Source organism: Dendrobates tinctorius, unplaced genomic scaffold (assembly GCF_039654945.1).
Source record: "Dendrobates tinctorius isolate UK_male_01 unplaced genomic scaffold, ASM3965494v1 ptg000326l, whole genome shotgun sequence".
NCBI classification, from domain to species: Eukaryota; Metazoa; Chordata; class Amphibia; order Anura; family Dendrobatidae; genus Dendrobates; species Dendrobates tinctorius.
This window is the reverse complement of record NW_027361993.1, coordinates 14,075,803-14,092,087: the sequence shown is the minus strand read 5'-3', so window position 1 is coordinate 14,092,087 and position 16,285 is coordinate 14,075,803. Positions and strand designations below refer to the sequence as shown.

The following is a 16,285-nucleotide window of genomic DNA, read 5'->3' as shown; positions in this document are numbered from 1 at the left end:
CTGCTCCATCAAGAGCCACTCATCTCATCAGTCCATAAAACCTTTGAAAAATCTGTCTTCTGATATTTCTTGGCCCAGTCTTGAGGTTTAGGTGTCTATTTAGTGGTGGTTGGGTTTCAACCTCCCTTACCTTGGCCGTGTCTCAGAACACTGAACACCTTGTACTTCTGGGCCTCCAAGGAGGTCACAGTTTTGGAATATGACAGCAGTGGAGGATAATGGCTTCATGGTTGCTTCACATGTGATTCTCTCAAATCTTTGACAATTAATGTGCCTTTTTTTTTCCTCAACTTTTCTGTGACCTTGTTTACTATTTGTGACCAAACTTTTGATGGTTCTGTGATCATCCCAATATTTTCAAAATTTCTTAAGTGCTCAAGGGTTCATGTTTTTTTCTTTTATTTAATATATTTTTACATCACTATCTATATTAAAAATAAAAATCAACTTGTAACTTTCACATTCATAACTAGACGTAATATTTTACTTGCACTTTCTATCTGGCACCCGGACATTAGCAGCAACAGATCAAATAGAACTCTCTCAAATTGTGCTGCATCATTTAATATGCATGGACAAAGGTTCTTGTGAAGGGAGGGGGGGGAGGTGAGCTGTGACACCACCTATTGTGTATAGTGGCTCCTTAGTTACCAGCTTTGTATAGAGGTGTTACCTTTCATTGCCATCCTGTCTGTGATGATAATGAGACAGCTGAAAAGTCTTTGGTACAGAACAGTATAAGGTAGAGTAACAGTATGAGGTTAATATTAGGCCTAGTGTCTAATGTGAAAACTGCAAGATTTTGGAATTTTTTTTATTACAGTAAATATAAAAAAAGTGGAAAATTAAAGAAAAAACGATCAGAAAGGTTTAAAAATACATTTATAAAAACCTTTTAAAACATATTCCAAATAAAGGGCTGCACAGTATATAACATTTTTCAGAAGGCAGGGAATGTAAACGTGATAAAACAGTAAGCTAACCAAAAATCACCCCTCAAAAGTTGAACATTCATTGACTTGATTGAGAAGAGCTCCCTGTTGTGGAAAAAAATCTCAAAACAGGTCTCCCAACTTTATAAGGCCAGGTTCATACTGCATTAGACATAGCGTTGACGGGCTGCGTTAACGCTATATAGCATAACGCGATCGCGTTATGCTATATCGCTAGCGCAGATGCTTCATTTACTCTAGCGGTGACGGAGCCTCAGACGCTGCAGCCCACGTCCGAGGCTCCGTAACTGAATGCCGGCACATCGCGAGCGCATGCCGCTTTACGGCATGTGTCGCGATGCGCCCAATAATGGGGCTTAATGGCAGCGTTAACGGACTGCGTTACACCGCGTTATGCCACGGTGTAACGTAGTCCGTCTAACGGACTGCTATAACACAGTGTGACCCTCGGCCTAAGGGAAAATCTGTATTCTGTAAGTAGGGAAAGGGAAGAAAAAGAGAAGAGAGCAAGAGATGTGGATGGAGACGATGTGAAGAGAGGAGCAGGTGGGAGCCAGGACTGAACAGGTTGCACTGTGATAGTTTATTGAGAGACTAGTCTAACAGTAATGAGGAATCTGGTTCCCTTATTCTACACTTCTCTTATAAAGCAAAGCGCTGCGGAATATGTTGGCACTATATAAATAAAGATTATTATTACAAAGTATCTGCTGGGAGTGATCCAACACTAAACTCACATACAAGAAATGGAAGCAGACTGTCGTTAAGCATTCCCCCTAGATATAGCCACCACACCGAGGCAATTCCCACGACAGGACTCCAGAGCAGCGCTCCAAGCCACAGGCATCCCGCTGCCAGGACCAAGTGATAATCCCGCTCCTCCCATCACTCACAATCACACCGCACACAATGACTGCTAACTGGAGACCATATTAAGAACAGAGATATCAGACAAGGAAATTTCTTCAAATCTCATATCTAATCATACAGAAAGTCCAATACTAAAACAATTTATAGACAAAAAAAGTCATGACATCACTATAATCTGCAGTCACCTGATCTCCTGTGACATCACTATAATCTACGGACACCTGATCTCCTGTGACATCACTATAATCTACGGACACCTGATCTCCTGTGACATCACTATAATCTACAGTCACCTGATCTCCTGTGACATCACTATAATCTGCAGACACCTGAGCTCCTGTGACATCACTATAATCTGTAGTCACTTTATCTCTTGTGACATCACTATAACCTGCAAACACCTGAGCTCCTGTGACATCACTATAATCTGCAGACACCTGAGATCCTGTGACATCACTATAATCTGTAGTCACGTGACCTCCTGTGACATCACTAAAATCTGTAGTCACCTGATCTACTGTGACATCATTATAATCTGTAGTCGCCTGATCTCCTGTGACATCACTATAATCTGCAGTCATCTGAGCTCCTGTGACATCACTATAATCTGCAGTCACCTGAGATCCTGTGACATCACTATAATCTGCAGTCACCTGAGCTCCTGTGATATCACTATAATCTGTAGTCACCTGATCTCCTGTGACATCACTATAATCTATGGAGACCTGATCTCCTGTGACATCACTATAATCTGTAGTCACCTGATCTTCTGTGACATCACTATAATCTACAGACACCTGGGTTCCTGTGACATCCCTATAATCTGTAGTCACCTGTTCTTCTTTGACATAACTATGACTATAATCTGTAGTCACCTGATCTCCTGTGACATCACTATAATCTGTAGTCACTTGATCTCCTCTGACATCACTATAATCTGCAGACACCTGAGCTCCTGTGACAGCACTATAATCTGTAGTCACCTGATCTCCTGTGACATCACTAAAATCTGTAGTCACCTGATCTCCTGTGACATCACTATAATCACTTGATCTCCTGTGACATCACTATAATCTGTAGTCACCTGATCTCCTGTGACATCACTATAATCTGTAGTCACCTGGTCTCCTGTGACATCACTATAATCTGTAGTGACCTGATCTCCTGTGACATCACTATAATCTGCAGTCACGTGAGGTCCTGTGACATCACTATAATCTGCAGACACCTGAGCTCCTGTGACATCACTATAATCTGTAGTCACTTTATCTCCTGTGACATCACTATAATCTGCAGACACCTGAGCTCCTGTGACATCACTATAATCTACAGACACCTGAGCACCTGTGACATCACTATAATCTACAGACACCTGAGCACCTGTGACATCACTATAATCTGCAGTCACCTGGGTTCCTGTGACATCACTATAATCTGTAGTCACCTGAGCTCCTATGACATCACTATAATCTGCAGACACCTGAGCTCCTGTGAGATCACTATAATCTGTAGTCACCTGATCACCTGTGACATCACTATAATCTGCAGACACGTGAGCTCCTGTGACATCACTATAATCTGCAGACACCTGAGCTCCTATGACATCACTATAATTTGCAGTCATCTGAGCTCCTGTGACATCACTATAATCTGCAGTCACCTGAGATCCTGTGACATCACTATAATCTGCAGTCACCTGAGCTCCTGTGATATCACTATAATCTGTAGTCACCTGCACTCCTGTGACATCACTATAATCTGTAGTCACCTGATCTCCTGTGACATTACTATAATCTGCAGGCACGTGAGCTCCTGTGACATCACTATAATCTGCAGACACCTGAGCTCCTATGACATCACTATAATTTGCAGTCATCTGAGCTCCTGTGACATCACTATAATCTGCAGTCACCTGAGATCCTGTGACATCACTATAATCTGCAGTCACCTGAGCTCCTGTGATATCACTATAATCTGTAGTCACCTGCACTCCTGTGACATCACTATAATCTGTAGTCACCTGATCTCCTGTGACATTACTATAATCTACGGACACCTGATCTCCTGTGACATCACTGTAATCTGCAGTCACCTGAGCTACTGTGATACTATCTGATATGAGCAGCTTTGGACTGTGTTCACATTTCTTTTTAAGTTGACCACATCTCTCCAAAACCAAGTACACTCCACTATAATACAATGGGGTCTATCAGAGGTCACTGCAGTCCTTATTCGTGCCATTATAACTGCTGGTGTAAACTCCTCCCCTACTAATAAACTTCCCTTATCAGAAATTTAAAGGGGTTGTCCATTTTCATAAAAAGGCTGGCAATGATTTAAAAATCAATCAATTAGCATCCCTTACCTGATTTATCCCCTACCGTTCCAGCGCCACGCTCCGCTGCTCAACAGTCATTGATTAGCACGTTGGAAAAGAGACGTTCTGTCTACTACACGTGACCGCTGCCGCCAATCACTGGCCTCAGCATCACTGGTTAGTTAGCGATTGGCTGAAACAGTCACATGTTATAGATGGGACATCACAGCTATAATAAAACCCGTCAGGGAGCAGCAAAAAGGTGGTGCTTAAGTAGAAGTGGCTTCAAAAGGGAAGTATTGGTTAATTTCAAAGAATTAACTGGGAGTAATTTTTTTTATGAAAGCAGACACCCCCTTTAATAAATGATATGATGCAACCCTTTAGAAGCTGCTTAAAGGTTGCACAAGAGGGGTGTCTCTCCCAAAGACCATCACCACATCTGCTTTAACCTTCTTCTCTGGCTACAAACATTAACTGTTCTGGCACTGTATAGTAGTATTATTAGAGCACTACGTAGTAGTATTAATTGTGAATGGTACTATTTATCTCATAGCCCTTAGTATCACTTCTTCTGCTCAGTGTTTATTCCAGAAATGGAGGGTGCCATGTAGTCCAGCCATTCCTATGGGACAAAGCTGCGCCGTACATGCGGTGTCATAACATGCTGAGCCATAACATGCAACCTCCATTGCCAGTAATTAAACCTCTCCATCAAGTTGACTTGGCTTGATAAGAGAGGGCTATCACAGCGCAATAGGAATTAAGCCATATACCCCCCCTCTCCCCACAATTAAGTTTGGGAATGAGTACAATGGTGGATGGGGGTAACTGCAGGTCATCACTGTAACTAGTGCAAAGAAATAAATTCCAAATTCTACCATCAATTCAAGCAAAATGAGCTACATATAGATCCCCTGCTACATGACGGGGTTAAAAAAAAATTCTCAGTGGATGAACTCTGAAAGTCTTCTAGCTTTCAATATCCCCTCCTAAAACTTGCATGACTGCTGGCACAAATCATTTCACATGGAGCTGTACTCTTTTGCATGAACACACGTGGAGATCTTTTATTTTTGGGTCTTTATGTTCAGGAGTGTTCAACTATCCACGTCTGTATTAAAAAAAATGACTAAAGTTTCGCAGTCAAGTCCCAGCGAAACGCGCCGTAGACGTCTATTCGAAGGGGCACACTGCCCTCTGGTGGCAGAACATTACATTACAGATTGTTGGAAATAATTCTAGTTATTTTTAATTGGAAGCAAATAAGGATAAATTGTTCTTATAATTAAAAAATAATAAATAAATTGCTGCGTGACCACAAAATTTCTCTTTCCACAACTTTTCATAGCACGACAGCAGAGATTAATGACTGTGCAGCTCCTTATTTCAGTTTTCATCGGGTCTTTAGTTTACAAAAAACATAGTTTCAATTAGGGTCTAATTTCTTAAAAAGAAACAAAAGGTAGCAAAAGCAAGTTAAAAAAGTAAATAAATAAAAAAAAGCAAAACGACCGGCAAGTAACTGATAAGTTTTGACTTTCACAAGTTTCTCCAAGCTAACTTCACAATAAATTGCCTATACAACGGCTGACATGACATATCAATTAACCAAATGCACAGGAGAATCATGGGTCATTCTGAAATGAAGCTGCGCCATCTGTTCAATAATGTTGCTATCAAACTTCTAAACTCTCTCCATTAACTTCTGCCGGCAAGATGAAACATAAGGAAAAAATGGAAGAAAAGAAAAAAAAAAAAAAAAAAGAAGCAGCGGCCGATTAAATTAGAGTGCAAAAAGAGTGATGAGCTGCCAAAGTAAAAAAATAACAGAAAATTAAAGGAGTATTCCAACTACAGCAAATAAAAATCATGCATTGTAAAATAAAAAATGGAACAATCTTCTAATGTAGATTCTGTATCAACAAATCACCTGCTCTTTTGCTCTCAACAAAAACCTGCTCTTTTGTAGTTCAAAAGGCAAGTTTTATTACATTTTGGCTGTTTTTTTTGTGTGGCTTTTTTGAGTGCGGATTACATGTGTGATTTGGCTAGAGTACAAATGACAAAAAGACTGACTGGCACTTCCAAGCTAATGTGAACAGGTGCATACTAGGAGCAGCTACCTCCAATAAACAAAAAAGTTGCACTCTGTAGTGCTAAAGCATGTCAATATGAAATATATGAAATAAGAATAGCAATACTGCTTCTGGATACTAGAAAAAAGCACATAATTTAGCCAATTCATGTATGCCCAGCAACCAACAACAAGGTGGCACTCCGCCCTTCAGAATGTAGTGGGTTTTAATTGCAACAGGATCCTACCTACCCATAAAATCAGACTTTGAAGAGCGGTATACACATCTACCCAGGAACTCAGACTTCAGTCTTTGACAGGTATGACACGTTAGGACCCAGCAGATTTGAGATCGCCTTATCGTTGGTTGCTGGGCAGGCATGAATTGGCCAAATTATGTGCTAAGCGTCTCAGTTTTTTCATATTATCCAGAAGCAGTGATGCTATATATATTTCATGTATCTCATATTGACATTCTTTAGTACTACAGAGTGCAATTTTTTTGTTTATTGTCTACAGGACATGTTTAATAAAGTTAGTTTTATTGACCAAAAGCGCAGCAAAAAAAAGCATGACAAGCTGGGAGGCTTCTCACGGCCAGACACAGAACAGAAGGGAGAAAGGTGGGGTTCATGGCTGAGCTCCTTAGAAATAATTAGAAGAATTCTTTACATATTTCTCAGTTTTAATTGTAAGAAGACAAAATAGGAGAAATAAAAAAAGTGATTAAGGAGGATGAATGGAGCGGAGGTCGATCATTCTAATAGGAGTGGTGAAGATCAGCGGAGCGCTACGCCCATCGCTCCCATTAATGAATGGAGCAGTAGTACGTGTGATTGACCTTCTATTTTTTCATCCCCAATTCTCGGGATCAGAGGGCACCACGGCGGTTAAGCCCTTAACGACCGGTGGATAGAGGATAACTTTTAAACTTGTGACCCCCTTTAAACGAAATATTGATGGCAAAAAACCATCTTGGCTGGAAGTTCACTTCAGTTGACCACATCTTACCATGCGCCGTGGATCCTTTTTTCTTTGACTGATGCAGCTCCTCGGGCAAACTTTCGACAGATTCGGCCCTATCGCCCAACTGGTGTCGTGAAGGAGCATTAAAGTTAAAATACAAAGTACCGGCTTCAAGCTGCTGCACCTAAAAAGAAATGGAAAGCCTCAGATGGGACTACACATTCGGACGATGTTCCGGAATGGATATCGTATAAGGGGGAACTACAAGATTGTAAACGAGACCCAAATTAATAGCGCCTCCGACCTCATGTGCCCTTCATTGCATTAGTACAGGTGTAGTAGAGTCCAGCCGTTATAGATATACATTATATACATGGTAGGTCTATATTTTTATCAACCATTTTTAAATGGGTTTGTCTGCCACTTGGCATAAGGATGTAATATGTATAATAGATATAGTGGAAAGGAGGATCCCCCACTCTGCAAAAACCAAGATTACATGGACAGTAGTCAGTGGTCTCCATGTAACAACTAACTACTCTGGCTACTAGAAGAGGTCCCTATATGATCCTACTATTAAATAAGTGTCACTGGCCATAAATATGTTTGTTTTTTTTCCCAGGGGTAAATGTTATGAATGAGTCACCAGAGGAGGAAAAAACAAAAATACAAGCTAAGTCCAGAAAACCGGAGAGGGTGGTAGCTAGCGGATTGCAGACCCATGATCCTATTCAGAACAACTAACAGTAGCCGTGGGGTGTTCCTACGGTGGTCCTAGACACCACGTTCACAGCCGGAGAACTAAATAAACCTAAAGAAAGAAATGGGAAATCTAAACTGCCCCAGAGCAGACCCCAAAGCAATAGACAGCCCCCAACATGTATTGACGGTGAAAACAGATGAAAACACAAACACAGACAGAAAGACAGGCTGAGCAAACGATGGGGCCCTCACTAACTAGATAGGACAGGAAAGAAAAGCAACTGTCTGCAATCACGCAAAAACCCTGCCAAAAATAATGTCCAACACGTCTGATAGAAAAGGCCCTGAAGTCACTAGACTTCAAAATCACTATATCAGCACTCAGGTATATTCTGAAAACAGAGCAAAGAGATCAACTGATCAGAGACAAAAATGGAGTTCAGCCAGTCACAACCAGGGCTGGCTGAACACAAACACTAAGTAAACCAGACAAAATCTCATGAACAATAGCAGAGCAAAAACTTAGCTTTAGTAGACAGGACTAAACTGGAGGCCAGAGCTCAGAGCAGAGAGGATCACCAGCAACCCAGCAGGGCGTCGGCGGCCTTATATCCACTCAGAGATTCCGGATGTCCAATCACACTCCACCTGTTCAGATGACAGGTTTTTCCCATCCAAATCAATTTCACTACCTCCTTTCACCAGCAGAGGGAGTTCATCGGACATCAAAGGTGAAGGAGAAAATGAGCTCATAACAGGTAAATGCCGCTGTTCTCCTGAATCCGGCATTGGTTTCCTTTTGTTTCTGCTCCTCTCTATTCCTGGATATAAATCTAGTCTTGTTATCTAAGTGGGTGTGGTCCTCAACTCTTCTCTGTGGACATTTCCAGGAAATTCTCACCCAGTTGGCTAAAAAGGCTAGGGAAGAAAGGGCCATATCTCAGGAATGGAGAGGAGCAGGAACAAAATGAAAACATCACAGGATTCAGGAGAGAAGCGACGTTTACACCAGGCACAAAAACTACATATTTATAGCAAAATTATAAGCGCTCGAAATTAATAAAATATAATATAGTATTTGAAACCAGGCTTTCAAAACAACCCTCTTTAAGCCTCATCGTCACACGTATCCTACAATAGATGGATATTTATAAAGAGGAGAAGTGGATTAACACAGAAATAAGATGATACATTACATAAGTAATAAAGTGGTTGGGAGTGGTAAAAAACGCAGTGTGTATTTCTCACCTCACTGGAGCTCATGCTGTTTGGAGGTACTTTATAGACAAGGCTGTTACAAGGATTGGGGTGAGGTCCTCCTTTTAAGGGTAAGGTCACCTCTGAAGATCCAGGGTTCAGGAGAGGATTCCAGGAAGCCCATCGGATCATACGCATATAAGATGCATTAGATAGCATTGTATTAGAAGGCACCTAGGAAGAAAGCAAATAAGAAATGACGAGATCAGATCCATATCCCAATACTCATTCCTGGAGCTCAAATACCATCGCCATCTTTCCAGCATAGCTATGGACGCATACAGAAATCATAGGACCACATAGTAGAACAGTATGGACCTCAACCCCCACAGAGACCACGGTCACATGTACTACTTCATGGATTGTTAAAGGCAAGTCCACAAATCCATTTTAGGAGTGTATCTGTATAGGGAAGATCGTTTTTTTCAACTTCTAAATATTATAATTCAGGCTGCCTACTGACAAAACATGGCTCATTGTAAATTTATACAGCCACCACTTGGGGTAACTCACAATATTTGCATTTATACAACCACCACTTGGGGGAACTCACAGTATATGGATTTATACATCCACCACTAGGTGGAGCTGTTCTCTGTATACAGATTTATACAGTCACCACCAGGGGGAGCACACTGTATATGGATCTATAAAGCCACCACTTGGGGGAACTCACTGTATATAGATTTATACATCCACCACTAGGTGGAGCTGCTCTCTAAATACAGATTTATACAGTCACCACCAGGGGGAGCACATTGTATATGGACCTATAAAGCCACCACTTGGGAGAACTCACTGTATATGGATTTATACATCCACCACTAGGTGGAGCTGCTCTCTGAATACAGATTTATACAGTCACCACCAGGGGGAGCACATTGTATATGGACCTATAAAGCCACCACTTGGGAGAACTCACTGTATATGGATTTATACAGCCACCACCAGGGACAGCTCACAGTATATGGATTTATATAGCCACCACCAGGGGGAAGTCACTGAATATGAATTTATACCACCACCACTAGGGGAGCTTACTGTATATAGATTTTAACCCGCCATCATTAGGGGGAGCATAATGTATATAGATGTATACAGCCACCATTAGGGGAAGCTTAATGTATAAAGATTTATACAGCCTCCACTAGGGGGAGCTTACTGTGTACAGACATATACAGTTAGTATTGACATTCTAGAAGTCTGCATGCAATGATCTCCCCCTAGTGGTAGCTGCAGGTTGTCACCACTTCCACCACAGGCATAGCATATTTTCCATTTAAGGGGGTTATCTCACTAACAACATTTATCACCTATCCTGAGGATAAGTGAAAAATATGGTAGATGGGGGTACAACTGCAGGAGTTGTACATTTGACTTCTCCCATAGGTTTACAGAACTAAATTAAGTGGTCACACACATGCACTTCTAGTTTATTCACATGGGACTTTTGGCGCCCTTGCATGTAGTTTGTGGGATAACCCCTTTGAGAATAGGCTTCAATATTAGCCCATAAGGTAGGGGTAGTTTCAAACTAGACCTGGTGCCCGGGGGGTACCCAAGAGCAATTCTTCCCCGTAGGAAGACCCCATCATTATTAATGGCACATGGAAGGGGGTTGCAGTTACACATCATGCACTGGGACCCCCCAAATGTTTCAAGTTACAATTCACATGACAATGTAGATCACTCACTATTTACTTCCTCAGGACTCATTTCTTCTCATTTTTGGGGGCCAAATACAATCATTTCTCATAGGAATAGGACTAATAGCACACTACAGACTTTATGGGAGACCTGCTGAGGTCTGAACAGTCGCGCTTTAACTCCCATTGTTATTTAGACAGATCACACTTGTAACATTTCTGGAGCTGACTTCAATTACAAAGACAGAATTATGCTTTGGACAAGTCCTTGTGCTGAACACATAGCAGGGGTGCCATGAGCGTTGCCACAAATGGCGGGAAAGCAGCGGTAATGCTCATTATAGGTAATATTCATGTATTATGTTAACGTCTCCTTCTTGAAATGAATTTGCTAGTGCGTCTCATCTAGTGCGATTTATGCCACATATTTGTACATTACCCCGTCACATCCACAGAGAACAATCTACATCAAACTGGAGGCCGCTCCGTCATCCCAATGCTGCAAATCCGAGGCCGTAACATATAAGAAGAGAGGGAGCAGGCGGAGGGGTGGGCCGCTCTCTGGCCTCTTAACAGGGAGATTTAATTCCATATTGCTTGACTGGACAACCTCATTATCAGACGGATGAACCTAGGGAGTGTCAGATCTTCCCTTCTCATCAGATTGGATCTTTCACAGTGGCTACCTGGTTCTTTGCTGTACACGGTCAACGGGGCCAATGATAAACCAGGACCGGATCGGCATTTCTAAATCATCATAGCATGTTTCATAAAGCTGCCTCCATCAGTCATATCTAGTATTGAGCAAAAGGATTTAAATGCAACTGTCCCAAAATGAGACATTAGACACTTTTTTTGGCAGCAAAAAAAAATTGCATTCCAAATCCAACTTAAAAGCTGCAGGGAAATCCACCGGATCTGCTGTAGATTTTCCGCTACAGAATCGAACAGCTGATCGGAGCCAAAAACAATAAATTATATAGATATTGTGGCGCAGCGCCTACTATGTGTGTTGGGGAACACTCGATTGGCAGCAGATTAACGTAGTCAGGCATAGGTTTTTCACACAAAACAGTCCATACGGTTTATTTAAACGTCATAGACCGCACCTTAAGCCAGTTTTCACACCACCGGCTTACACATAGTACTTTATCACGTGTGTCTTTACCAAGCATTCACTAGTCACGCCTGACTCTCTCCAGTCACTGGGTGACCACACAGTTCAGTAACTGACCATTTTCAATGCACATAGTTCTTTCCCCATACCCGGGGTTACCTCTCAGGAGCTCCTGCTCCACAGGCTGACTCCTTGTCAGTCCATGGTCCTCAACAGGACAGCATCTTTCTTAGTGTGGGGCTGTCCCATGCTCTGCACACACATGTGGCCTGTCAGGGCGCTATTCAGGACACTTATCCAACACCCAGGCCACAACGTCCAAGGTGTCACCACATGCTCCAGGAATCCGATCCTACTCCCAGGATCTTTCAACACAGACTTTCCAGGACCTTGCACCCTGAACCATTCAGGTACACACACTCTGTCCATGTGACCGGACCATTATATGGTTGTAACCACCCCCATGGATGGGAGGTACATGTGTGGTTAGTCAATTCGCGCCCAGATCTCTGACTAACGCTATAAGTCATCCTTATAAGTAATACACAAATACTTGTGAAACTATAAGTCCCAGCATAACCATATCATTTTGGGCTTACAGCGCAGAGAACCCCTGCAACACATACCGGCCGTTTACAATAATTTAACATTATAATTATGCCTCCAAGTGCATCCTGAAGCGCATACACAGCGCCCCCTAGCTGTAACAGAGGTTACTGCATCACAATTTATTATATATATTACATAATATACATATTATATATATATATATATATATATATATATTCATTATTTTATGTTATTATTTTTTAATTATTTACTTATTTATTTTTTTGTTTCCCCACATGCTGAGGCTTCTCTGGACCCCCAAAAAAGCCCCCGGACTTCTAACTCTAGCAGAAAAATACCTCTTAATGAATCAGGCTCATCTTACAAGTGTTGTGCACCTCACCAGAAATCTATCTCTAGTTAAGCACTGTAGTAAGATCTGTAGTGTAAGGTATGAATTAGTCGGGAGGGCATTGTTACACACCCGCATCCAGACCATGCATCGCCCACTTTGGCTGAGCTGGCCAGGAATGGTGAGAAAACTTGCAAAACTTTGGACTGCACAAAAATTTTGCAACTATTCAAAGTGTTTGACGCTAAACACGTTGACAAAGCGGGGCCTTAGAATTTAATCCGTAGACACTCTTAGGCCGGGGTCACACTTACGAGTGTGATGCGAGAAACTCGTGCAGTCTCTCAAATCAATACCCGGCACTGCCGCCGGCACTCGGGACCGGAGTGTGCGGCTGCATGTATTTCTATGCAGCTGAGCGCTCCGGTCCTGAGTGCCGGGGGCAGTGCTGGGTATTGATGCGAGAGACTAGTGTGAGTTTCTCCCAGCACACTCGCAAGTGTGACCCCGGCCTTAGAAGGAGAAAGATTGGTTTATGTTGTGTGATTAAGCGGTCTCACTTTAAACCTATTAGTTGGCTTCCTTTGTGCCAGAAATGAGCAGCACAATTTGGCACATGGAATAGTAAATCTCACCCATTGTTGGCAGGGCCATACCTTCCTTGTAGGAAAAGTAAAAAAAAAGTGATACAAAACACATAATAAGTAACGTACAAGTCATGAAAGACATGGGGAAATGTAGCAATACAGACTAATTCTCAGATATTACAAGCTTACACTAATACACCAGAATCCTCATAGTATTTTGCAAACTAATATATAAAGCTCAATTGTATGTGTGTGTATGTGTGTATGTCCGGGATTGGCATCCTCACCGTCGCAGCTACAGCCACAAAATATGGCACAGTCACACGTCTGGACCCCGAGAGCGTCCTAGGCTATGTTGTGAGGCGATATTTTAACCCTGCACGTTCCAATTCACCAAACAATTTTGCCTCTATCTACATAATGGGGAAAAAGTGTGTATGTGTCAAGCCCCGCCCCTCATTATGATGTCATAATGGTTGCCATGGAGACGCTGATGTCATCATAGGTTGCAAGCTCCGCCGCTCATTATGATGTCATAATGGTTGACTATGGGATGGAGGATGTGTGATGGGTATATGGGCACTGGACTATGGGATGGAGGATATGTGATGGGTATATGGGCACTGGACTGTGGGATGGAGGATATGTATGATGGGTGTTTGGGCATGGGACTATGAGATGGAGGATGTGTGATGGGTATATGGGCATGGGACTATGGGATGGAGGATGTGTGATGGGTATATGGGCACTGGACTATGGGATGGAGGATGTGTGATGGGTATATGGGCACTGGACTATGGGATGGAGGATATGTATGACGGGTATATGGGCATGGGACTATGAGATGAAGGATGTGTGATGGGTATATGGGCACTTGACTATGGGATGGCGAATATGTATGATAGGTATATGGGCACGGGACTATGGGATGGAGGATGTGTGATGGGTATATGGGTACTCAACTATGGGATGGAGGATATATATGATAGGTATATGGGCACGGGACTATGGGATGGAGGATGTGTGATGGGTATATGGGCACTGGACTATGGGATGGAGGATATGTATGATGGGTATATGGGCACAGGCCTATGGGATGGAGGATGTGTGATAGGTATATGGGCACTGGACTATGGGATGGAGGATATATATGACGGGTATATGGGCATGGGACTATGAGATGAAGGATGTGTGATGGGTATGTGGGCACTTGACTATGGGATGGCGAATATGTATGATGGGTATAAAGGGCACGGGACTATGGGATGGAGGATGTGTGATGGGTATATGGGCACGGGACTATGGGATGGAGGATGTGTGATGGGTATATGGGCACTCGACTATGGGATGGAGGATATGTATGATAGGTATATGGGCACGGGACTATGGGATGGAGGATGTGTGATGGGTATATGGGTACTCAACTATGGGATGGAGGATATATATGATGGGTATATGGGCATGGGACTATGGGATGGAGGATGTGTGATGGGTTTATGGGTACTCAACTATGGGATGGAGGATATATATGATGGGTATATGGGCACGGGCCTATGGGATGGTGGATATGTATGATGGGTATATGGGCACGGGACTATGGGATGGAGGATAATTATAATTTGTTATAACTAACCACAGTTAGTTACTATGCCCGGGCAGCGCCGGGCTCTTCAGCTAGTTTAATATAATACAGGATGTAACTCAGGATCAGTAAAGGATAAATAATGTAATGTATGTACACAGTGACTGCACCAGCAGAATAGTGAGTGCAGCTCTGGAGTATAATACAGGATGTAACTCAGGATCAGTACAGGATCAGTAATGTATGTACACAGTGACTCCACCAGCAGAATAGTGAGTGCAGCTCTGGGGTATAATACAGGATGTAACTCAGGATCAGTAATGTAATGTATGTACACAGTGACTGCACCAGCAGAATAGTGAGTGCAGCTCCGGAGTATCATACAGGATGTAACTCAGGATCAGTACAGGATAAGTAATGAAATGTATGTACACAGTGTCTCCACCAACAGAATAGTGAGTGCAGCTCTGAAGTAGAATACAGGATGTAACTCAGGATCAGTACAGGATGATTAATGTAATGTATGCACACAGTGACTCCACCAGTAGAATAGTGAGTGCAGCTCTGGAGTATAATACAGGATGTAACTCAGGATCAGTAATGTAATGTATGTACACAGTGACTGCACCAGCAGAATAGTGAGTGCAGCTCCGGAGTATAATACAGGATGTAACTCAGGATCAGTACAAGATCAGTAATGTATGTACACAGTGACTCCACCAGCAGAATAGTGAGTGCAGCTCTGGAGTAGAATACAGGATGTAACTCTGGATCAGTAGAGAATAAGTAATGTAATGTATGTACACAATGACTGCACCAGCAGAATAGTGAGTGCAGCTCTGGAGTATAATACAGGATGTAACTCTGGATCAGTACAGAATAAGTAATGTAATGAATGTACACAATGACTGCACCAGCAGAGTAGTGAGTGCAGCTCTGGAGTATAATATGGGATATAACTCCGGATCAGTAATGTAATATAAGTACACCTCCACCAGCAGAATAGTGAGCGCAGCTCTGAGGTATAATACAGGATGTAACTAAGGATCAGTACAGGATCAGTAATGTATGAACATTTACGGTAGTTTTCCTGTTATTGTGAGGCAAACAACAACAAATAGGTCAAAATAGCTAAAACATTCAATGTGTATAACTTTTCACCCCCACCCCTCAAAGTCAGTACTTTGTAGAGCCTCCTTTTTGCAGCTGCAACTCACTTTGGATAAGTCTCTGATCTTTGCACTTCTTGTCACAGGATTTTTGTTCATTCCTCAAGGCAAAACTGCTCCAGCTCCTTCAAGTTAGATGGT

General features: G+C 42.4%; 1 protein-coding gene across 2 annotated transcripts in view; it reads right to left on the bottom strand.

Annotated features, from left to right (window-relative positions):
• Positions 1-16,285, bottom strand: part of NPHP4 (nephrocystin 4) — a 331,710-nt gene that overhangs the window by 142,948 nt on the left and 172,477 nt on the right. For both annotated transcript variants that reach the window (XM_073561791.1, XM_073561792.1), the window contains 2 exons: positions 9,134-9,316; positions 7,229-7,367 (listed from right to left, as the gene is read on the bottom strand). In XM_073561791.1, coding sequence (XP_073417892.1) covers positions 7,229-7,367; positions 9,134-9,316 — 322 coding nt within the window. The remainder of the gene's footprint in view (positions 1-7,228; positions 7,368-9,133; positions 9,317-16,285) is intronic.